Consider the following 25,525-nt stretch of genomic DNA (forward strand, 5'->3'; position numbering starts at 1 on the left):
GAGCTGTGACGCCGAGCGGCAGCCGTAGCGACGGAGTTTAGACAAGCGGAGGGAGCAAAATGGCGGACGAAGATATTACGCTTGATGGAAAACCTCTTCAGTCGCTCCGAGTTGCCGATTTGAAAGCGGCTCTGGAGCAAAGAAACCTCCCAAAAAGCGGACAAAAGAACACACTTATCAAGCGACTCAAAGGGGTAAGTTTTCTCTCACGTTACGGACGTCTGTGCCGAGTCTGGCCAAGTTCAGCAGGAGGCGAGAGACAGTGGGGGGGTTAACAGTAGAGGCCGTAACGATGTGTGTATGTGTGTGGGCTGTGAAGCGGGAATACATAAATCGCCGTGCACGCGTTATTACTCATAAACAACAGTTTTCCTCTTCGACTGGTTGTAACTGACAGTTTAACCCGACGGCCCGGCTACCGAGTTCGGACTTAATTCGTAACTACTCGCAGAGCACCGTGTTGCACACAGTTGAACTGTGCACCTGTCAAGTCCAGGCCTAAGCTGAGAGTAAGCAAGCCAACAGCCGCACATAGTGTACATGACAGTGCCCGCGCGCGCACCGTGCTTGCGTGTGCGTGCGCGTGTGTATTAGGGTTACGGGGGGCGCGCCTCGTGATGTAAACACATTCCGCGCATAACCAACAGCTATTTCATTCAAATTTTCTTCAACTTATATTTTTGTAAACGCCGTTTTCACCGTTAAAAACCGGGATCATCTCCTTCGCTAAAGTCACATTTAAAAAATATGTTACCAATTGATTGGTCTTTTTTTTAAATAATACGTTGCTTTATGTATTTATTTTAATCATAAGATTATAGTGAAGCAACACCTCTTGATTGCGATATAAACTCCCCATATCTGACTCAAACCGTGCGTTAACGGCACAGTATTAAAATAAACTGATATCAGCATGCATACAGTAAAAAATACGGTGCTGATAAGATTAAAGCAATAGAGTTGCTCTTAAAGTCTCTTTAAGGCTTTGTTGATGGAGAATAATTTTATTGTGATTTACCTATATTCAAATTATTATTCAAAACAATGATGTGTAGGATGCCTAAAGTTTTTTTTATGTGCCTTTCTTGTCAAAGAATTTAATACACACTCACTAACTACTTTATCAGGTACACCTTACTAGCACCCTGTTGAGCCCCACACGCCAGATGGGGTTTCAACAGGGTGAATGAATGTGTTTATATGAAGCGCTTCAGTCAGGATTCAGAGTTTATCTTTGCACAGAAAAAGCACTGATGGAAAGTGTCTTCTCTTTACTTCGAACAAACATCTTGGATCTTTTAGGATTTAGGCAATAGAGAATGTATAAAGAGAGACTCATGCATGCTTCATTAGTTAGACAGCGCTAGTACTGGGTTGGGCTTCATTTTTGAATTTCTTGATTCTTCTTGCCAAAGATTCAACAAGGTGCTGGAAACATTACTCTGGGATTTTGGTCTATATTGACAAGATAAGTTCACACAGTTGCTGCATATTTGTCTGCTGCACATCCATAATGGCAATCTCCCATTTCACAAAATCCCAGAGTTATTCTATTGGATTGAGATGTGGTGAGAGTGTAGGTCATTTTAAGTACAGTACACTCAGTGTCATTTTCAAGAAACCGGATTGAGATGATTTGACCTTTTGGACACGGTGTGTTATCCCTGTGGAAGCAGCCATCACACAATGGCTAAACAGCGGTCATAAAGGGATGGACACGAGCAGTGAAAATATTCAGGTAGGCTATAGTGTTTAAACAATGGTCAGCTGGTAATAAAAAGCCCAAAGTGTGTCACAAAATATCCTGCACACCATTACACCTCCACCACCAGTCGAAAACATTGTTACAAGCCAGGATGGATCCATGCTTTCATGTTGTTTACAGCAAATTCTGACCCTACCTTGCATATAATGGAACAGAAAGCAAGTCCAATAAGACCAGGAAACATTTTTCTGGTCATCTATTGTGTAAGACATGTGAATTGTAGCCTCAGTTTCCTGTTCTTAGCTAACAGGAGTGACACCTGGTGTGGTCTTCTGTTGCTGTAGTCCATCTGCTTCAAAGTTAGATATATTGTGCATTTAAGATGCTCTTCTACATACCTCAATTGTAACAAGTGGTTATTTGAGGGAATCATTGGCTTCCTGTCAGCTTGAAGCACCGTTCTGACCTCTGCTGTCGAGGCATTGCTGCTGCTTACGGGATATTTTGCCTTTTCCACACCGTTCTCTGTAAACCTTAGAGATGATTGTGTGGGAAAATCTGGCTTGAACAACCATGCTACGTTCAAAATCGCTTAAATTGCCATTCTTTCCCATTTGATGTTCAGTTTAAACTTCAGCAAGTTGTCTTTATCATATCTGCAAGCCTAAATGCTCTGAGTTGTGATTGGCTGATTAGATGTTTGTGACAATGAGTAATTAAACAGGTGTACCTAATAAAGTGGCTCAGGAGTGACGATGCTTTTTAGTCATAAATTTATTGCATGTGATTAATAGACTATTAAGTTAATATACATGCATTTATGTTAATTCTTTTTACAATTCTTAAAGTGCCCTTTTTTATTAAGTATCTTACATTGTAGGCACATTTAGTATTATTATTGGGTTTAGGTCTGCCTTTTTAATGTTGTGCACAAAATGCAAACCTATATGCAATATTTAAATATACAAAAAGTCAACAGGTATAACAAGCGTTATAATTAGAGGACTCAGAATTCTAGTATCTGGTTTACAGTTTTCTTTAATATTCATTCTGGCATTACGTTAACATTTAAATGAATTCCCCTCCCCTCCTCCTTACCATCAGGCTCTGATGCTGGAGAACCTACAGAAGACATCGTCCTCTCACAGTGGGCTGCAGCCCAACTCTCAGGTAGGAGATTTTAAAATCTGCAGTAGTCTGGTGATGTTTTGACACAATGTCACATTGTTTTAAAAACGCTGTGTTACAGATAGGAGAGGAGATGTGCCAAAACAGCTTCATAAAGCAGTACCTGGCCAAGCAGCAAGAGCTCCTTTGCCAGAGACTGGAGAGAGAGGCCCAGCAGGGGCAAGACGCTGATGGTAAAAGATTCAGACCACAAACACACACTTGGCCCGTCCTTTGGCTCAGACGACTCGCAAAAACTCCCTGGTGGTCAAACGTCTTTGCTTACCTAACTTTATGTGCTTAAAAATTAAAAATAACATTTAAATAAATGTGTAAAACCTACAGTGGCTTGTCAAATGAGCATTTCACACTATGGGAAAAACTACACTCTAATCTCTGATTTCACAGCCATTAAGACAGAATTTCTCTAAAAAACGATTCAAGTTTTTATTTCTCTTTTTCGGTGTGAGGAAAAGAAATCATTACAAGTTATTGTTAGAAAAGTTTTGCTTGTGTGAGATCCAGTAGGCATGTCCTGGGAGTATAATTCTCAGACCGGGGTCGACTTTTAACCTCTGCCTCGTGCTTCTGTCTCTCAGAGAGCCTAGCTGTACCTGAGGAGGATGAAGAACACTCGGAGGACAATGACAGCTCCTCCTATGCCTCTGACAAGGTCAGTACCCTCGAGGAAAACAAAGCTTTTATCCTGTGGAGCAGAAAGGTACAGAAGAATCAGATTTTCCGCATTTGTCAACATTCTGTGTACCAAAACAAAAATAATAGCATGGTGCTTTTTGCATGATATAAACTATTTTTTTCTAATGATTACAGATTTAATCTGATTAAACTCATTTTTTTTAAAAATACATCAGCAGAATTAAGTCATCATGTTTCGTCTCCCACTGACTCAGTTATCTGTGCGCAGCCACGTCAGGTTCTGGCCAGGCCTGAGGAGAGAGGGGCAGGAGACTCAGTGACAGGTCATGGCACCACCCTTCATCACCAGGAGGCCCATGACGCTCCAGGAGCTAGGATGCAGCGAGCCACCTTTCACCAAGGACACAAGGAGCCACCAGCACCCTCTCCTCCCCGTGCAGTCGCCTCCCTGTCAGTGCGCGTTCTGGGACAGCCCGACTGTCCCCCAGCAGTACCCCCAGCTCAGGAGAAGGAAGGCACCGCACCGAGTGAACCAGGATCGGCTCGTTCTGTGCTCCACCTGAGCCGATCTGCTGGGGGTTCAGCATCAAGCCATGTCCATGAGGATAGTGATGAAGGTGATGATGGTGATGATGAGAGTGATGATGATGAGGACTGGGGGCCTGGTCCCGGTGGGGTCCGAAAGGGAAGCAGGGGACCTGCCCCATCGCAGCAGATGCCACCCAGCGTCCCATCATCAGCTGGAAGATCCAAACGCAAACTTCAACCTCCGCAGCACATCCCACCTCCACAGGTACACCACACCCCCATGCAACTGCGCCACCCCACACCTCCTCCCTCTCCACCCCCTAATCTGTTCCCCCTTCCTGACACTCCCAAGCAGAGCCCGCCAGACCCAGATGACCGTGAAGAAGCTGGACGCAGCCAAAGGGTGGTGTCATTCCCACCTTCCAAGGTGCAGAGGCAAGATTCTGACTCAAGTTCTCGTTCCAGCAGTCCCGAACCACGCGTGAAACGTGGGACAGGGCCCCTTTCTCTGCTTGTACACAAGATGGAGTCAGAGGGGGCTGGTGTGTCAGGAGAGACTGCACACTCCACTGCTGAGTCTTCCAGTGAATCCCCACAGCCAGGACGGGAGACAAAGATGCAACAAGAGGACAGGAAGATGGAGGAAGAGAGGCAGCTGAAGGAGAGGGAGGACAAGGAGAGACAGCAGGAGCAGAAGAGAGAAAGAAGGAAGGAAGAAGAACAGGAAAGAGAAAAGAAACGCTTAGAAGAAGAGAAGGAACAGGAGAGGAAACGAATGGAGGAGGGGAGGAAACAGCGTGAGAAGGAACGAGAAAAAGAGAAGAAACAACAACAGGAGGAGGAGAAGAGAAGAGAGGAGAAACGGCTAAAGGAGGAGCAGGAAAAGAAACAGAAGACGGCAGATGAAGACAAGAAGCTGGTGACTGAGGTCCAAGATTCAGGTTCTTCATCAGATTCTGACTCCAAATCAGACTCGTCGTCACGATCATCACAATCGTCCTCCTCTCAGGATAAAACACCACCTGCCAGGAAGCTGAAGGTTAGTAAATAAACTGTTGTGGATATCAGGGAATAGTTAGAAACCGTGCACTATCTGTAGCACTAGAAGAAATTTAACCTTCAGAGTGAAGAGCATTTTGAAGCTGAATCTCTTTTCTCTATATAGCTTTTTATTGTTTTTATTTTGAATCATCTCACAGAAGGTGGACCAAGAAGCAGATGGTGAGAAAAAAGCTGACCCGAGTAAAGGGGCAGAGACACCACACCTTTCCAAAAGGTAAGCAACCTTTATTAAAATATATGAAACCTGAACAGCAATCCTAACCCTCACTCTTAAAATGAGTGCTTTACGTTCTTCAACATAGCTTAACTTTTCAGTTCACCAGTTAAATGGTTTACAAGACAAGGCGGTTAACACTTGTCTCACCTCTTTATATCAGTTGTATTAAGCATTGCTAAATATGCCATACAAACATAAAATTTGCTTAATAACCTGTCATACAATAGACAAACACCGGGACTTAATTTGTGGTTCCATTTTTTTGATTCCTGTATTCCAGATTTCTGAAAGTGATTTATAAATCGCTTTTCAGGAATAACCTCACAGAGTTTGGTAACTAATTCTGGTGATGGATTTACAAAGAGATGCTCACTGGCTGCTGATGTCCAGGTCAATTTTCATCTTCTTGTTCTTGTTTCTTTCATGTTTCCTCTCCTCATAACTGTGTCTTCCTCACTTAAATCACAGGATGTTTTGGGTATCGTAGATCGTGATTCTATTTCATAGTTATATGGTCAGGCAGGGTTCAGCATAGCCAATGTTGGACAAGCTTATTGGCCATGTGCTCAGGCCTGTGATGGTATATGCAGCAGTTGTGAGGCACCCTGACCAATTAGAAGTTCTTCTTACAACCATTAAAATACAGTTAAAAGCTCTTCATTAAAACCCTTGCTCTGATAGTTTTGAGCTGCTTGGGTTGTTTGGGTCGCTACAGAAAAATACACACATCGAACACCTAGTGCAGTATTTCACAAACTTGCAACAGCTGCTGCTCATGTTAAAATCAGAAAATCTTTTGCACCTGGTCAACCCTGTAATCACAACTCTGGTTGTCATATGAGGCTACGATAAAGTATGTCCTGTTTGTGTTTGTGTGTTTGATTTTCTGATAGTTGACGTGAGGTGCTATACTTGCAGCACGTGATAGCCACTGTGCTTTTGGGCTATTGAAAATGTATAAAAACTATTCATAATTACAATGGCTGAAGAACACAAACCGAAAAATATAATGTCATTTTTTTTGTGTGTCTTTATCTCGGCTCACCGGAGCGATGCAGTTGCTGTGTGCAATGTTTCTGCACAGACGATGGGCCATATTATATATATATACACACAATACTATTATGTTACTGTCAGCAAGGTTTATGATGGCCTATACATGAAAGTGGAAACTGAAGAGGAATAGGCCTTTCAGCTTATTTTGCTTTACTATATCTATAACAAGGCTGTATAACATGCTACCGAAAGCCACTTCTGGTCACACCCAGGGTTAAAACACAGTGTTTATTGTGTAATTGTCAAGCAATTATTGCTATATAAACACTATATTGCTGTAGTAGTTATTCATGCATAAAGAATTCAGAATCATGTGTGATGGTAGATAAATTGGTGTGCATGTTTGTAATGGCAATCAACTTGAGTTTTATCCCAGTAAACTAGTAGTTTAATTGATAAAGATTATTTTTAAGCCTGCTTGGTGACATAAAGAGTGTTATATGTAATTAATGGGCATCTAATGGCACATATCTAAAAAGTTATTCATTTAAACCTAAACATATCTTAATGGTTTCCTTCTTGTAGCACATATTATGTAGTTTTCTTTTCTGGTGCTGCGTTAAAGTTTAAATACTTTTTCTTTCGATATGCGCCAAGGTTGGGCGTTAAATTGGGCTTTTATTTTGGAAATCTCAGACCGGAAGGTAGCCGTTGCTCTTTCGCGCTAGCCAACATGGCCGTCATGCATGCAGTGCATCCCTGATACCGACGCAGTGTATGGCTAATCAGTAATTGAAACATACGAGCAGGATATTTTTTAAATTTCGCGTTGCCGGTTTCAAGCAGCGCCTGACCGAAATAACATCCAGCGGCACGGTGTCATCTTTTATCCCCGGGGGTTTCCTTTCAAGGCCGGCCATAATGCTGTCCGAAGGCAACAAAAACGGGTAAGAGGGAGCCAGAGGGCGATTCAAGGCTTCAGGTTGCCGTTTGTACTTTCACACCACTTAAATAGAAATCTGCCGGGATACGTTATCCGGGTTCGGCGTGTCGTTTTGCGCCGAAAAGCTAGCAGCTCCTGCTCGGCTGATGAATATCATATCATGTGTCCACATTGGCCTGGTTATGAGCGTGTTCGCCCATGTGAAGAGGACCGGGGGTGGGGACGGCGGTGAAAGCCTTTTGTTGGGTGAAGGAGCAAGGGAAGACTTTTTTTTTCAGAGCGGGAAAGTGGGGGTCTCCTTTCTTTGAACAATCCTTGAATTAAATTTGCACTAAAGGAGCTATTGATGAATAAATAATGTCCTCAGATTTCAGGATGTGATGAGAAGTATGTGGACATTGATTTCTCCTCTTCCATCTTTCCTTCTGACCTCGTATTTTTCCTGGCATGCTTGCAGCCAAGATAAAGGACTTTCACCCCCCTCTTGTTTTAGAATATCTCTTTAAAAGCACACTTATGTTTAATCTCCGCATGCATTTTGATGCTTAAATGACAGTGAACAATATTTGCATTTTTGGCTTTGTGTTGCTGTAGCTGTTAATGATCTCACTGTTGTCAAGGGAGATCATTAAAGCAGACATCTGTTAGCTGTAGAGTCAGTGTGAATGGTCCCTTATGGTGTGATAAAATTGTCCCAGCTGGTACCAGCACTCTCGCTCTCCTCCCCTGGGATCTGACTGTATGTCCAGTTTGATTGGAAACCATGTTTTGTTAAATTGGCCCTGAGCCGCTTGCTTTTTTAAAAATCCATTTAACGTTAATATGAAAAAACGTTATGCTTCAACATTTTACAGATCTTGTTCCTCACCTTTTAACGGGCTTCCTCATTCCTGACTGGTGACATTATTGCAAGATTATTGAGTAGCGAGAGAGGGAGCTTTAAATGTGTTACTTGAGAAGAAAAAGCTGCTCATTCTTTCTCTCTGTGGTCATTCGTCTTAAGATCTTAAGCGGGGGTTGTATTTCTAGCTGACATCTGTCTTCCCTTTATAGCCGATGCAGGTGTTCCTCTGGCCTTGCCCACACACCCGTAGACAATGAAACCAACACCTAGAGCAAATGTGTAGTCTGTGTGTTGTGTGGAGGAAAGGGAATGCTGTCGTCTTCATGACTGTCCTGCTGGTGACTAATCTCAAGAAGAAGAGGTGAAACCGGTTCTGCTGTTGCCCTGGGTAGATTTCAGTACTGAGACTAACATTACAGCCCTTCCTCTAAAAGATGCAGTAAAACTTAACACTGGTTGTCTTACATGTCATGGAGAATGTGCAAAGCTAAGATTTGTCTGTCTTTAACCAAGACTTGTGAGAATGTTTGAGTAAGTATTGTTGGATTATAGCGAGATTGTTGTCACTTTAAAAGACATGGATTTGAATGTGTAGACCCACAGCTAACACCTCGCTGAAGGGGTTCTTTGATGCCTTTTGGTAAAAGTGACTCACCCAAAGTGACTATGGGTGTAAAACCTTCCAAATATATTGAAAACAAAATGATTGAAAAAAGCTTTTCCTTCATGCGTTATATACCCAATATGACCCTGTTCTTCAAACACTGTCCTTCAGACTCGCTTGCTGTTTAGTTTAGTGCAGGTTAAGATATCAGAAAGACTTTGGTCGGCCAGATCTGTGTAGATGAAGTAGAAGTCACAAAGAGATTTGTGTAGGTGAACCTGAAGGAGATGACCCTGTGTTTTCTACCACCTCCATCTTCACGTGATCGTTGCCCTTGTGAGATGGGCTTTAGAGTCAAAAATACGCCAGTTTTTATTTTTCATTTTATCTCGTGTAAATTAGATTTAAAGCTGAACCCATTAAAGTCTTTTTTGCCTAGTAATAAATGCTAATTAAGTTAATTGTTTTGTTTTTTTTGTTAAATAAGTTGTTTTAATACTGACCCACAATCCTATAACCATGATTCATATTTTTGGCATTAACAAACTAATCAATGAGTCACTTGTGTGGATAACAAACAAAAATGAAGGAGTTTCATCCTGTAGCCTTTTATAATGATCGAATAAGTATTTTTGGAATAGACACACATTACTTTATTCTTAAAGATTTAATAGGCAACTTTTATTCTTTTCCTCAATAATTAGTGAATTAAAAACATGTAACACACATCACATGCACTGCTCATATTTGTTTGTTTCTTTCTGGAGGTTATAGCTATCACTGCTGTTTTTCTGCACAGGCTGTTGAATAAATGGCATTGAACTAGTGCCTAAACGTGTTGGAGATTTTTGCATCTTGAACAGGCTTTTTGTTGCCTTCAGGTTTTTTAGTATTGAGAAGCATTTTTCAGTGTGTCCTGTTACATATAATGCAAATAAGCATGCGAACAGCAGTGGGTGATGAGCACGGTGATTAGAGTGAAGGATGCTACAGGATGTGATTCTCCCACCTACAGGGTGCTGCCTCGCTGCCCGTGGCATCACATGGAGGCAGCGGAGGCGGCTTCTGATAATGCTGGTTGGGGGAGTTGAGGGGGTAGCTAAAAATATAATGATGCCATCTCCTGTTTTTATCTTCATCTGAGATATGAGTAATAAAATATCACAACATGAGGGGAAGCATTTGACTGTGTGAGGTCCGACTCCATTAACCGCAGTTCATGGCTTTTATTGGTTGAATCAGAGGTGTTGTTATACTTTTCTTTACCCCCACAATGATCCAAATGGATAAGATGAAGACCACACACAGTCTTCTGTGAGGTTATGTCTGAGTATGAGTTAGTCTGAGAAAGGTTTGTGACCCTGGGTGTCAGTTAGCTGGTGAGTTATTTATAGCAGGAGTGACCCAGATCACTGGCCTTCACCACCCTTCCTCTCTTTTCCTACACATTGTTTTTTCTCCTATTATACAAACCCTAACACTGCCCAGGCCTCAACAGCTTAGACATTAATAGCTGCCGGACTCATTTCTGTCTCAGTTGTCTTTGATTGGAGCCTCAGCACTGGTTACTTTCTATGCTTGTTAAAATGTGGCCATGTGGGACATCCTTCCCCAGCAATCAAATAAAAATAATACTGGGAATTTCTTTTTTTTTAACTGTAATTTATGGTCACAGTAGTTTCTCTCTGCTCTCGGTTTCACCGTGTATGTGTGTGAACCCCTCCTCGATCCCAGGAGATTCACCAGCTGTTTTCACGCATGTTGCAAATCTGAGACTTTCTAGACGTCTATGCAAAGCTGGATGTGACAACATAAATGTCAGACATTAAATGTTTTAAAGACTCTGTAATCCCTAAACGGTTAATATGTTAACCTTGTAAAACCCCCTTCATGAAAGCTAAAAGTATGCATTTCATATCCACTGGGGTGGTTTACAGAAACAAAATTTTAAAAAAAACTGTCACTGGCTAAATGTTTACGGCTTGGACTGTAAGTTGCCTATGTGTTTATTATAATTGATTGTGTAGTTATGGTCAATGTGAGGGTTTTTTTCATGGAAATAACCTTCACTCTTATCCTTTCTTCCACTGTTTTCCTCCTGCAGGGAGGTGTCGGAGCCCAGTGCAGCCGCCGTGACGGAGGTGGAACCAGATTCGGAGAGCTCCATGGACCAGCAGCCAGCCTCCGGGGCTGAGCCTGAGAACAGTGAGGGCCGCCATGAGGAGGTAAGGTCACTGGGAGGGTGTAGGAGCCTGGGTCTTTTCCTGTCTCCCACTAACCTGCATCCTCACTCATATACAAGCATGTTTAATTATCAGTGTAATTTAAGGATGGGTTACTCAAAACCAACACACCCCAGTTTCTTTGCAGGCGTTAATGTATTTTTCGCCTTTGATTAAATCTGACTTTACAGTGTGTTCATCAGTTAAAGCATCGTAATAGACAAATCACTCAATTTTTTGCACAAATGCTTAGTGTGAATGACCTGGGGTTGAGTTGGAATTGGGTCCAGGGTTAAATAGGAATCACCTCATCCCTTCCATCTGCTTTTAATTCAACTAATATTTCATAACAAGCTCATTCATTTAGATGATCTCTCACACATGTCCATTGTTTGTGTGGGCCCTGCAGAGGTACATTAAGTGGCAAAAGCTGCTGGAATGAAAGTATTGATGGTTATACTGTGTTTAAAATAGATATCCATGCTGCAGAGAGTGCATGCTTATATATCCATTAGTGTGTGTGTGTGTGGGTGGGGTGAGGTAATGGCCTTAAACATCTAAAGATCCTGACACACCAAGTTGACAGTGACCCACTTGACATTGCTGTAGTTACTCCCTCAGTTGTGACAAGTGTCTGGTTGGGTCTGGTTTGATCACCATCAGATGAATATGAGGCTGCGTGTGGACATCTTCAACTACAATGCATATATCCATCAAGAAAGCACAATAGAATGGACTACTTGTCCATCGTGTCCACAGCTGTTTCTTTGTCTGTTTCCTTTTGTAAGAAACTATTTTAAAAGTTACTCGATTGTCACTTTTTGTTAAGTATTCTCATTAAGTTTGTTTCCTATTAAATTTGATATATAACTTCTTTCTCAGCACAAGTTCTTGCACGTGGTGTGTCAGGGTATTTAAGAGGCATCATCACATCAGACAACATTTTTACAAGTACTGCCACCATTATAGTCTAATTATACCACAGAGAATTGTTGATAGTGCTAACAAAGCTCCCGTTTGTCGGATAAAGCTTTCATCCATCGCCCTCAGAAACATTAGAAAGGACAATCATGCATTACACTCCAGCCCATCTAAAGTGCTCGAATTAGATTTTCTGGTGAGCTTCTGTGCAGTTTGAAGTTGTTATCGCTTTTTCAATGTGAGTGTGTATTTGTGGGTTTTGTTTTCCCCCTTTGGGTTTGCATGAATAATGGACCCTGACATTGTGTGTAGAGATACATCAGGGCTTGTTTCTGCTGTTTCTTCCACCCTGTTTCTCATCTCCCTTTGTCCTCTTTCTTGCTCCTTTCAAGCTGCCTCCCTTTTTGTCTTATTCACTCTCTCTCTCTCTCACTGTCTATCTCCACCTCTTTTCATCTTTTGCCTTTGTATCCCATAATGAACACTTCTCTCTCACTATATATATTTATGGTGTGATTGCTGTTTAAAACCCCATTGATTGCTTTGTTATGAAGGTGCCCATGCCTCTTCCATTGCCCCTATTGGTACCTGCTGCGTACTACTACTACTACCACCAACAACACCACCAACACCTCCTCCACTCCTCCTCCTACTTCTCCTACAAGTCCTGTCCCGCTATGCCCAAGTGCGTCGCTGGTACCTGAGTTAGGCCCAGAGTCTGCAACCCCATGGCACTGAGTAAAGCATCAGCCTGCAAGGCCTCCTGTCAGCCAGCAGTAATGGGAGCTTGCATCAGAGCACCACCGACAGCAGCGGCAGCCACAGGGCGTGGAAGCCTGCTCTCTGTTCTGGACTGGACTGTGTGGTGGTGATAAATGAAGGGTTAAAGGAGGGGGAGGGTGTCTGATGCTCTGTATCCCTCTCCCTAGCCCTTTCTGCCATTTTGAGGATAAACACAGTCTGCAAGTGTTGTCCTCCAAAATCCAGACAAAACTTCAGTTCTCCAGTTTGGTTTTTGATGCTTCCTCTGTTCCCACGCTGCCCTCTACTTGTGGAGTGGAGTAATGACTTTGGACTGAGAACTGTTGCAGTAACTGCTAATTAATGCTGCTGTCGCCGTTTTGGGTTTTAAGACTCTTTCAAATGGAGCAACTAAGACAATCTGCTAGTAAGCAACAACCCATGGGCTTTTTTTCTTTTGTTTTTGTTGGACAACTTTGTGGATAAGACAAAAATCTATGGATGTGACACATCTGGATTTCTGGTTTTGTAAAGCCTGCAGCTATCATCTGCCTTGACAGTGTGGCACACCTTTCAAATGGGACTCATATTGAGCTAAGATCACAACAGTTTTCCTGAATGGTTCCAGTTTAGTAAAGACACAGAGAGACTTTTAAAGACATCTGTCCAAGGACAAGTAATCTGACCACAGTGATGCACTTTTTCTGTGGTTGTATTGATCATCTACGCTTTGCCAGGAAGGGTGGATCTGCTCCACAAACTGCTGCCCGTTCTTTCCCTGCAGTGAGCACCAGTGTGACTCAGTGGATGTCTCACCGTGACATTGTGATATTCTCTCTCTACTGTGGACCTTGCAGATGGACTCCTGCGGTTGTTGCTGTTACGTATTTATTTATGTATCCATCTCTTCGCTACACCCACAGCTTGGCCCTGGTAAATTTTTTTTGCATGGTTTCATGCGAGTGTGTGGGGGGAGTCATGCTAGCACTGCTATGAGCCCTCTGTCTTTGACTACAGCCGTGGATTGCAGTTCAACAAAGACTGGATTATTTTTTTTCCATCTTTATTCCTGTTAAGAGACTTGATTCTGATCTTCTGTGCGGTGAACTCAAAGCAAGCGTAAGACTCTCGCTGCATACTTGGAAACCTACAGAAACCTAATGGGTAAAAAAGAGCTGGAAGGCATCACAGACAATCTGGGGTTATCATGTTGAAAATCCCATTTTTTTCCCAAGTATCCACGGGGAATGGAGAATATGTAAGCACCAATGGAAATGAAAGACACTAGCCTCAAGCGTTAACAAAAGACTCATCAGATGTACGTCACAGATCCTGGACTCTAACAAAGTAAACCTACATCCCTCCCCTGACTCCGTCAGAGTCCACAGAGACGCTCTGAAACCTCTGCCACCCCCCTCAAAAAGACTGAATCGTGACTGTGTGACCAGCAGTCAGTCAAGAAAAGTCCTCCCCAGAAAAAAAGTCCAATCTGGTGATCAGTTCCTGCCTGGTGGCTAATCTGCACTCTCAAATCGAGCCCTGCCCTCACTTCTCTGCCTTCTCTGATTGGATCCTTGTTGCCTAGATACAGTGCACACTGTCGTGAGGTTGGGCCAGTAAGGAATCAGGTGTTAAATGGTACCAGGAAATGACTTGTCATTATACCTCTATTTAAAAATGTGTAAATATTTGACAGGAGTTAGTGTATAAAATATTTTTTTCCTCCTCTTGTAATTTAGTCCAAAATTCTGGAACTGTCATGTGTACTGCAGTTCAATTTGATATGTTTACATCAAGCCGAGAGTGCTCTGTATACATTTAAACACAGACTGTGGATCTGCAATAGCCTTTTGTTAATATGATGCATTCTTTAAGGTGAATTACAACTGCAGTATTGATAGTTCTGCTACAGATTAGTACGTCTTCAGCACTTGATTTTCCACCTCTGCTCATTAGCACTAATATTTTACCATCATTCAATTGCACCACTTGACTCAGCTACACACCATTACCTTAATGCTTATCGAGTGCATTAGCAGCATCAGCACCCTGTAAACGCAGAATAATAGTTACAAAAAGCCACACAAGTTCAAACCATTCAAATTTGCAGCCACAAGAGGGCAAACAAAATATACCTTTATGTATTTGCATTTGGGGTTTTATTTTGTTTACCTGCACACTGCAAAATATCTAGAGATAATTAAGTAATATAGTGCTGTCGAAGAACACAGATCAGTAACGTTTCCCTCAGCACGAAATGGAATTAATGAAACTGTCAGGAAGCCACTAGCCACTTCATACGGCTTATTTAGGAAGCAAAGGTCCTGCACTTCCTGCCATCTACTGATCAAAACCTGAAACATGGCGAAACTCTTTTAAATCGAAAACAGTGATTTGAATGTGTTCGTTCTGTCAGGACCATAGTTGGGTTTGTGTGGAACATTTGCAATCCTATCAGCTGTAGTCATTGTGAAACATATTTGTAGGGTGTTTCTTATTGTAATAATAATTATTTTGCATGTAGAAAGCTAGTAAACATGACTTTACATACTTCTACATTCACTTATTATCGCTGCTAAAGTAACGCGAGCTCTTTCTCGTTACATCAGCAGTAGTGTGTGTAAAGTTAGGAAGCCTCTGAAACTTCACAACTTTGCCACAGTATGTAATGTTGGCACCAATTTTTTTTGGTGTCTGAAGAATTGTTTTAGTTTACTAAGACTTACTTGTGACTTTAGTCTGCAGATAGACACCATCTTGCTGCCCTACTTGTGTCCTAATACTGATCCTGTAGTTGCTTTGCTCTTAAAGTCCATATTGCTGTCAAACGCATGTAGAAGTGAAGAAGCATAAAGATTTATCTCAGCGGCTCTGAGCAGAGGTGGATGGCAGAAATGTGTCTGGAGCCTCTTGGTATAAACCAGAGATTTTTTATTTTTAATGTAATACAATTAGAGCCTCCGGGCTTCTGTTACTTTAACCCCCTCGTCCCCCCACCCCTCCTCCACTTTTCCTGTTTCACCTCGTCTCTGTTGATGCCTGTTTGGGTCTGGACTCCCGGTTCTCATCTCACCCCGCACCCCTGGGGTTTCTGTATGTTTTTTTTCTGTCTCTCTCTCTTTCCAGAGCACCACCCCCAAGGCTTTTGCTGCTCGCAAGATATCCCTGACCAGTAAGTATACCAGTTATATCGTTTTTCCTGGAATCCTGGACCAGAAACCTTACCCATGTTACAGGATACATGACGATAGATTCAGCAGGATTTAAAGTGAAAGATTAGACACTCTTTTTTTTTTTCTTTTTTTTTTTAAGCGGTGTACTTGCATGAGCAAGATGGCAAAAGTAAACTCTGTGCAATAACATCTAATCAGGAAAAACACTGCAGTACACAAGTTTCCTTTTTTATTTCAGCACATTATCTGGTTATTCTTGGACTCGACTACCATAGCTCCATGGATTTATCCTACATAGCACTTCTGTTTATCCACATTCAAACTGATGGGAACTTCTTCCAATTGGCTTCCCCTCACCTGGCCTCCTCAGTCAATCAAAACTTTATTTTTATAGGAATTTTTATGCATTAAGATGCAGAAAATAAACTGAAATACACACATACACCACCTTCTCTGCACTCTCTCAACACCCCTCCTACACACCCACGTCTACACATTAGACACCCACCTATCATACAGAGAAGAAAAAAATAAGTAAAGGGTAAATATAAAGTATAATAAAAATAATTAAATGAAAATCAAAATAAATAAAAATTAAAATAAATAAAACTGACACAAAAACCTTAACCAGGCGTGCTAAAAAAAGGAAGGTCTGGAGTTTTGTATTAAACATCTCAACAGTTTCGGCAGCCTTCAGGCCTTCAGGTAGACTGTTCCATAAACCCGGAGCATAATAACTAAAAGATACCTCTCCGTGAGTCTTGGTTCTAATTTTAGGGACTGTCTCCTAGCAGAGGACCTGAGGGCTCTGGAGAGTTTGTAGTGTAAAATTAAATCAGAAAGATAAGAGAGTCTTAAAAACCCGTTAAAGCATAGGTGTCAAACTCTGGCCCGCGGGCCAAATTTGGCCCGCAGCCTAATTACATTTGGCCCGCGAAGCCAAACCAAATTACTATTAGAGCTGGCCTACTGGTATTATACAGCTAATATATATATTGTTTAGTATTAAGCTTTGCTTGTTCCATATTCAGTTTTTCAGCAAAACGTGTTTGAGTCCATAAGAAAAGATTCATTCCTATATCTGGAGGATTAAATATATTTCAATAAATATTAACGTTAGCCCGCGACTTTGTTCCAGTTTTGAGTTTTGGCCCACTGTGTATTTGAGTTTGACACCCCTGCGTTAAAGGATCTTTAAATCTTCCGGCTAAACCTGGTGATTGTGAGCACCGCTACTTCATCATGCAGGTGTGGACATTAAAAAAACAACCTAACCCTACTTGGAAACGCAGTTCCTCGCGTTTTTTGAGCATGACTGTCGTTCTGAATGTGAGTGTGCGCTGATTACTAAGACTGTGTCGGATATTACTGTCATAGCCTGCTTATTATGGGACCTAAAAGCAGACTTAGTCTTTCCATCAGAAGACAGATTTTTTTTTTTTTTTAAACGTGCATGTGAAAAATCTGTCAGATGTCAGCAGATAAAGAGCCTGCCAGGAAATACAGAAGGAACGTGGCACATATGGCGTTCTGCTATCACCAAACTATTATACAGTATCTCCCTGCACTATTGGTTATATGTAGTAACCTGTAATAAGGGCCAAAATCCCAGATTTAGTCCATACCACAAAAAAAACCCCACCACACTTGATCACTTGATTGCGATTGGATCATACACCAAAAATAAATTTAGTTGTCAACTGTTTCCACGTCACTTGTTACATGAACAAACTTTAAATAGTACAGCTTTAGATTGAGGAAAACTGCACTGACGTCAGTAGGAAAAACATAGAAGTCTACGTTTACCTCAGTGACTGAAGGTTTTGCCATATTTGAAATGAACAGCTGATGAAACCCTGTTATATCTTGGAGATGAGACAGCTGCTCCTCTGCGGTGTGTGCTGTACACCAATGAATGTAGTCTCTGTTGGATCGTAGCGTTGATGGTATTAAAACAACATGACATCCTTTGTTTTCCGTTCACACCTAATAGCTCTGGTAGCAGCACAGTGATTAAGAAATGATAAAGAAATGAAATGGTGTGCTAGTTTGACTCAGAGTGGGTTTAAAAAAAAATTACTCACTGGTCTCTCCAATTTCAACACGCTACAGCAGGGATACTGTCCATGCTTGTTTCCTCAGAAATGCACTTTGCCTTTATCCACTACAGGATTCCTAGTCTCCTCTCTTTAAAAAGTGCTGCCTGTTAGCTCTGTGTTAGGAGAAAGCAGGTGTGCAGAGGCTTTCTAGCAGACTCTCTGTGGAAGCAAGCCAAAACAAAAATGGTCCAGTATTAGAAGATTGTTAAGGAAATTGTTTAATCTCTCAATTACATTTCTGAATTTTGTCCTAAATTACTTACTGCCACCATTGCCAAAACAATTTGGGTAAAAGCATTTGGACAATCATTGCTGCTTTCAGGCTGTGAGCTTGCAGTAACTTGTCAGTGAAATCCTTTTCACCAGAAGCCAAATCGCTCACTTTCATGATGATAAATTACTTTTTTTTTCTCTCCCCCAACTCCTGCAGACAGTAAGACTTCTCCCGCCACCACAGACGGAGGAGCAGGAGAGACTGAGACGGGAACCGCAGCGGGGAGAAAGAGGCGATGGGGTTCCAGCACGGCCGTCACTGCTAAGAAGCCCTCCATCAGCATTACAACGGACTCCCTGAAGGTACCAACACAGCACAGGGATGAGCACCTGGCATCCAACAGATAGTAGAGAAGTGAAGGTTATAAAAGGTGGTGTAAGAAGAAAGAACACTTTATTTTTTTAGAAGTTTCTGATTGAAGTGAAGCGTTTTTTTTTTTCTGGCTCCGGATCAAAACTTACATGATCATTCTTGTTCAAAGTGAAGACACACCCAGCACTTCTGACATTGTGATGACTTATTTCGGGAAGATTTTCCGTTTTAAATTGGAAAGAGTGATTTATCATGAGGTGTTCTTATTGTTTTCATTTGGTGGAAGCTTCACCTACATTTTACACTCGACTGCTGCTGTGAGGTGTGTCATATTATCAAACAATTGTGTAAGGAAATTGAAAATTTGGAAATTTGAATAGAATGTGTGAGAAGCTGTCAGATGTTCCCACATTAACATAATTCTTTTTCTCTTTTATCTCTTTTCTCCTGTCCACATCTCTACGCTTCAGTCTTTGATCCCCGACATCAAAGTGAACCAGGAGGCAGTCGTGGATCTTCACCCAGAGGAGCTGCAGTTGTCTGGTGATGAGGAGAACCCGGATGCCAGCAGAAGCGACCCAGACAAAGGCCTCAAGATCCGACGCACCGTCACACAGGTAAGGGAACGCCTGTAGGTGGCGTTGAGTGAAATACTTTGGAAACTACAATGCTTCTCTTCATGTTCCTGTTTTGTTTTGGGCTTTTTTTCCTCTCCAGGTTGTCCCAGGTAGCAGCCAGGAAAATGGACAGACAAAGGAAGAAGAAGAAGAAGAAGAGGAGGTGGAGAAAATGGAGACAGAGAAACCACGTCGGACTTCCAGAGACAACAGGAAGAGCAGTCTTTCCGAGGACGCCCCAGAAACACAGACGTCTGTCAGCCTCGACGGGGAAGCGAAGAAAGGTGAAAGTTTGTGGATTCTTAATTGCTATAATTAATTGCTACCTCCAGCTTTCCGTCATGCCTGTGGCAACATTCCAGTGATTCCCTCTCACTCTTCCTGGCTCTTTCTCATTTTTTTTCCAACAGTTACCCCCAGCGACAGCCTGGTGCGTCGCTCCATAAGTCAACAGAAGTCCGGTGTGTCCGTCACGATCGACGATCCCGTCCGCACAACCAGGCAGCCCTCACCACCTCGTGGAAAAGTGTCAAACATCATCCATGTGACAAACCTGGTGGGTTTGTTACCACACACACACACACACACACCTCCCCAATCTGTAAAATTCCCCTCTTAATCGTGTGTGTTTATACCAGGTTCAAGAGTTAAACTTTTGTAGTTTTCCATGAATGGGATATATTGTATGCCAGTGGTAATCACATGATCATCACCATCTTTCCCATAATTACAGACAGGAATGCTTACCCAGGTGTTAAGGTTGTAGTCAGGCATCAGCTTAAGTCAGGGGCACAGAGCATGACTTAACAGACTGTGACAAGACTAGACGTTACACATTTAATCACTGCCATTTGGAGATTTTTGTTGCTTGCGTCATATGTGGGTTATACGTTGGTCACCAGGGCTCAGTAATCTCAGGTGGCCTTACACTTTAGAAACACAGGAGCTGACGGTGTAAGCAGATGTCAAACCTAGAAATGGCCGTCTTTGATCGTCAAGTGGGAAAAAATATGCTGTTTGGCCTGATGGTGGCACTAGAGGAGAACGTTACCTAAATTCAAAAGGGTTATTGTCTGAGCTGTGACCTTAGGGCATTCCCCTGTTTAATATGCTGCAGCTTTAATCTGTAATACAGCTGAAAGTGGTGAAAATACAGATTACATTTCATAAAACGATTAAAAAAATAATATATTGGTAGGGCTTTCTTTACCAGACCATCATTAAAGTATGTCTTCAAGTCTGAATCTTTTTTTTTTTTTTTTTTTGGTCCAACAGGTGCGACCTTTCACCCTGGGCCAGCTGAAGGAGCTGCTGAACCGTACAGGGAGCGTAGTGGAAGAGGGCTTTTGGATTGACAAGATAAAGTCTCACTGCTATGTCACAGTACGTATTGCCAAATGAACCGTTTCACTGCATCAGCAGTGGATGCATGTGGTTAACAAGCTACATGTGGAATTATGCAGCGCTCAGTTTCTAAAGTATATTGTTTCCTAATCAGCATCTGTCAAACGGCTCGATAATTTGTTTTTGCAAATATATGTTAGAAAATTCAACAAGGAACATTTGCATAATATTTTTGACCTCTGCATTCTCATCCATCTGCTTCCATCTGTTTGTGCCGTTGCCTGTTTTCACAGCTTGTGTTGGCTGAGATGTGATTGGGTTGTTTTCTCTCTGTTTCCTTTCCTCCTACCCTCGTAGTACGCTACAACAGACGAGGCTGTCGCTACCAGAGCTGCCCTCCACAGAGTCAAGTGGCCTACGAGCAATCCCAAGGTCCTCAACGTGGACTTCTGTGAGCAGGCTGAGGTAATAACAAGCCAGAAATGCCACAAATAAAAATGCACTGCTTTCAGCACACACAAAACTTGAAGACTTCACATTGGGTGGTGGCGAGGACAGTCCAGCCTTAACATGGTTTGAGCTCATTTTATTATAATGGATCATTTTTCTGCTACTTTTAATGTACTGAGGAAAAATAGGGCTTCGCTATTACCTCTTCTTTAACTTCTAGTGAGTAGAAATAACTTGACCTCACTGGTTGCAGTCTAATATTGAGGTGTTTTAAAAAATAAACCTATAAATGCACCTTTGTGTGCATTTAATAATCTCTCCACAGCTACTCTTTAACCTGCCTGCTTATGTTTTCAAACAGCTGGACTTTCACAAAGGTGTCCTGAAGCCAGACAAAGAGGAGGAGCCTGTTCCCCCGCCCGCTGCCCCACCGATCCGGCTGCCCCCTCTGATGCCTGAGCGAGACAGAGAACGAGACAGGGACAGAGACAGGGAACGTGAGCGTGAACGCGAGCGAGACAGAGGTGTACGGGATCTGTGGGCAGAGCGAGAAAGGGAGATGCAGCGCCGAGAGAGGGCGCGAGGCGAGCGGGAATGGGACCGGGATAAAGTGCGGGAATTTGCACGGCCGGGAGAGGATGGACGACGATCTAGATCCAGAGACAGAGACAGGAAGAGGAGAGAGAGGGCCAAGAGCAAGGAGAGGAAGACTGATAAGAAGGGTAAGACAACTCACTAAGAGTATCACAGTGGGGGAGGGGGGAGTTTAATCCAAGTACACCTTACTGAAACAGACAGTAATGATTAATTAATCAACATGGAAAGCTTCCCGACTGTGTCACTTTTGGGGATGAAATGAGCTTCATGTATTTAAAAAGAAGCAGAGTGATCTGGGAGCTGGTTCAAAGAATCTGAGGCTTTTGAGAAATTGGCTCATTAACGCTTCAGTGTCCATCTCTTTGTGCAGCTCTACACTGCTCCCTGCACTCCTGCTGCATTTGGCTCACTCCTGTAAATATCTAACCATTTGCACAGGTCCACTTATCTGTGTCCTACCCTGCATTTGGAAAAACAAACCAAAAAAAACGCTACGGTAAGGAGAGATCAGTGGAGATAACTGAACATGATTTACTGAAGTTCAGAGCTTGTGATAAATAATTTGTCAATTAGACTCAAATTAAGCTACACAGCTGAGCTGAGTCCCAGCAGTGGGAGGAATTGGACTTTGGTGGTGGCCAGGATGAGGTGGAGATGGAGGTGAAAGGCGGAGTGATGGAAGAGATTCAAAGAACAGGGAGCAGAAGCTGATTGGCTTCTGAATGTGGGGAAGAAAATAATTGGACTGGATTGATGACACAAGTTTGGCAGCGTTGGGAAAGCTTAATTTTTTCACAGGGATCCAAATCTCTGTTTTATTAGATTGATGTTTCCACTTTGTGAGTTTAAGGTTTGTGATGAAATCACAAGTGAAAATGGTCAGAATGGGAGGGGGGTTGAGTTCAACTATATTTATACAGCACCACCTCCAGTAGGCCATTGGTGTGAATGTCTTACGGGGCTTTATATTGTAATAATACAGAGAAAACCTCAACAATCAGATGACCAGCTTTGAGCAAACATCTGGCAACAGTAGAAAGAAAAACTCCCTTTTCACAGGAAGAAACCTCCGGCAGATTCAGGCTCAGGGAGAGTTAGCCATCTCCCGCTATTGGTTGAGGTGAGAGGAAGAAGACAGGACAAAAGACACACTGGAAGATAGCCAGAGATTAACAATAACTATTGATTAAAAGCAGAGTGATGTATAAACACAGAGTGAAGAAGAAACACAATGCATCATGGGAAATTGCCAGGAGCCTTTGCTGCTTTATGAAAAAGGAAAGTTTTAAGCTTGATCTTGACATTAGAGATGGTGTCTGTTTCCTGAATCCAAACTGGGAGCTGGTTCCACAGAAGAGGGACCTGAAAGCGGAAGGCTCTGCCTCCCATTCTGCTTTAAATAAAATCTAAAGGTGCACAATTTGGCAAAGTAACTAAGATTTCTTTCCCAGCGAGCCCTTTACTCATATGCAATACCCAAAGTTGATAAACACAAGCAACCCCACATCCCCCAACTGTGCAGCAGTGTTTGCTGTGTGGTCTGTGAGTCACAACTTTAATCACATGTATATTTGCGCTCAGGTTTCCATGTGTAACAGCCTGGTTCTGTTTCCTCACTGACAGAGAAGGCAGATGAACCTCCAGCCAAACTGTTAGACGACTTGTTCCTCAAGACCAAAACAGCTCCGTGTATATACTGGCTTCCCCTCACCGAGGAGCAGGTTGGTCCTTCACATGTTGACATTTAGTGTCGAGTGACTGGTGTGGTTGTACTTGCACCTGAACAGTGCGCCGTGTTTGTGCCCCCTCTCAGGTGGCGCAGAGGCTTTTGGATCGCACAGAGCGACAAAAGGAGCGCGAGCGAAGGCATAAGGAACTGCAAGAGGAGGAGAAGAAACGCGAGGAGGAGAAGGAAAGGCTGAAGGGCCGGGAGAAGGATGGCAGCGTGGCGACGAGCGGCGGAGCAGCCGGGCGAGGCGCTGACGGAGACAGAGAGCGGGGCCGAGACAGAGATCGGGACCGTGAGGGGGACAAGAAGAGGGATGGCAGCCACCGGCCCCGACGACCTTCGCCGGGCGCTGCTAGTGGACGGCGGTCTCGTAGTCGGAGCAACCCGAGGGACAGGCGCCGCTGAGGGATGGACGAAGGCCGCAGGAAAAGCTGGAGAGGGAAGCAGTGTAGCTGAGGACGCAGCGGGCTGGCACTGGCAGGGGTGTTTCGGTGTCTGCTCCTCCCCTACCTGCCCCCACTGTGCTTGAATTCGTCCACTATGACACCAGCGTTGTCTTCCACACACTTCTGCCACCCACCCCACTCCCCATCTTTTTAACAAATTCCTTTGCAGAAACATGACGGTTCATCGCGCTCCCCTCCTCCTCCGTTCTCTTTCCGTCTTCCAGCAGAACACCGGCTCCTTCTTCCTGTAGAGAGTAGCGTTTCCTCCTCGTCTCTGTTTCAGTGCTGTCGGTTCCCCTTTGATTGAAGAAAAGAAGAAGGGCGGTAGTTTTCTGGCTCGCCTCTTCATTTTTTTGTCCCACTGAGGTTTTGGGAGCCCGCCTCATTATTTTAGTTCTGCGGGTGCACAGTTCCTTCCTCCTCAGCCCTGTAATAAAACCAGTCCAAAATAGATCCCTGACCTTCACATATTTTCTAGGATCAGTTTTAATGTTCTCCTCTTCAGCACAAAACATTTTTTCTTTATCTTTGTTTTGTTGTTGTTTTTTTTAATGTACCTTTATGGGCGACCTTTGTTGATATAAGTTAATTTTGTTTTCTTGGAAATTTGAGGAATCATGTTTATTTCTTCAGCCTTTGAAGGCTTGTTGTGCGAGTGACGTCTCGACACTGCGACAGTAGTGTTAGAGAGATGTGGCATTATGCCTAACTTTGTCCTTTTGTGGGATGAGAAGGAGAGGATATGAAATACTCAGATGATTATGGGAAGCTGACCTTCCCTGCACTGATGTCTATTTGAAAACGCCTCCTCTGATCCTTCAATCTTATATTTAAGAGGAGATGAAAATAAAAAATCTTTATCTTCTAATAGAGTAATGGTTAGAATTTTAAAATTTTCTTTTTTTAGTTTAAAACTGATTTTGTTGCTTTTTCCTCCTACAAGTGCTGAATGTACCGAGAATTTAAAAAAAAATATGAATAAACTTTAATTGGTTATCACATTGTCTGCTGGGATGTTTTTGTTTACATGCATTTCTTGTCTGGAGTAGCTTTGGATGATTCACAGTTAAAAATAATCCTTATTTATTCTCATACTGAACCACCCTGTTCACCCAGACTTAAACATGCTCCTTTAGCTCCCTTCTATTCTAATGATTGGTTGCCTCTTGCAAACAGAAGATATGATTAGTAGCAGGTGGGTGGGGCTTCTGTGCTGAGATGACCATATTTGGAAGATCCCCTCTTGCTGACGTTCATAACTAAGAGCAGAAAATGAATTAAGAGCAGTCTGAAGCCAGGGGTTTTGGTTCATGGGGATTTTTTCTTGAATATAACCGTGCCTTCATTACTTGAACCTTTTGGTCATGTTTAAATAAGACTGAGGTGATGATCGGTGATTAGTAGTGTGGCTTCATACTTAAAAGGAGCTATACAGATGTGATATTTGCTTTGAGAGGTCAGGCAGGAGTGTCTGTGGACTCTTAACTGCAGATGACATTGTAATTGTACAAGTTAACACCTGTAGAGGGAGTGAGTTTAAATACCTGGAGTCAATCGTTCAAAGCTATGGACAGTGCACAAGACAGGTGGAGTGGGTGTAGAGGAGTGTCCGGTGATTTGTGACAAGGTTTACAAGATTGTAATGAGACCTGCTATGATGTATGGTCAGTGTCATTGTCTCCTGACAAAAAGACAGGAGGCCAAGGTGGAGGTGTTAACATTTTCACTGGTAGTGAGCAGAATGGACTAGAGGGGTGAGCAGTTTGGAGACAAAGTTATTATAGAGACATGCTTAAGATGGTTTAGACGTGCAGAGAGTGGACATATGGGACAAAGGATGCAAAAAGAATATCTCAGAGGAGGTTCAGGATATTAGA

At 42.7% G+C, this 25,525-nt stretch overlaps 1 protein-coding gene across 2 annotated transcripts; it reads left to right on the forward strand.

Annotated features, from left to right (window-relative positions):
* Positions 1-18: 18 nt before the first annotated feature.
* On the forward strand, positions 19-24,647 carry acin1b (apoptotic chromatin condensation inducer 1b). 2 transcript variants are annotated; one of them, XM_085266686.1, is made up of 18 exons: positions 19-194; positions 2,810-2,875; positions 2,955-3,066; positions 3,472-3,545; positions 3,798-4,322; positions 4,413-5,096; positions 5,257-5,333; positions 10,828-10,948; positions 15,734-15,779; positions 18,310-18,455; positions 18,936-19,082; positions 19,183-19,366; positions 19,493-19,638; positions 20,358-20,465; positions 20,784-20,891; positions 21,238-21,598; positions 23,097-23,194; positions 23,287-24,647. In XM_085266686.1, exons 1-18 carry the CDS (start codon positions 60-62, stop codon positions 23,605-23,607), a joined length of 3,459 nt encoding a protein of 1,152 aa, XP_085122812.1. In that variant the 5' UTR covers positions 19-59; the 3' UTR covers positions 23,608-24,647. The 2 variants fall into 2 exon arrangements, with proteins under 2 accessions (XP_085122812.1, XP_085122811.1); XM_085266685.1 differs by having other exon boundaries at positions 3,798-5,096.
* Positions 24,648-25,525: the final 878 nt, after the last annotated feature.

Source organism: Mchenga conophoros, linkage group LG3 (assembly GCF_057382185.1).
Source record: "Mchenga conophoros isolate Kocher_MC1m ecotype Shallow Benthic linkage group LG3, M_conophoros_male_GT1.1, whole genome shotgun sequence".
Lineage (NCBI taxonomy): Eukaryota > Metazoa > Chordata > Actinopteri > Cichliformes > Cichlidae > Mchenga > Mchenga conophoros.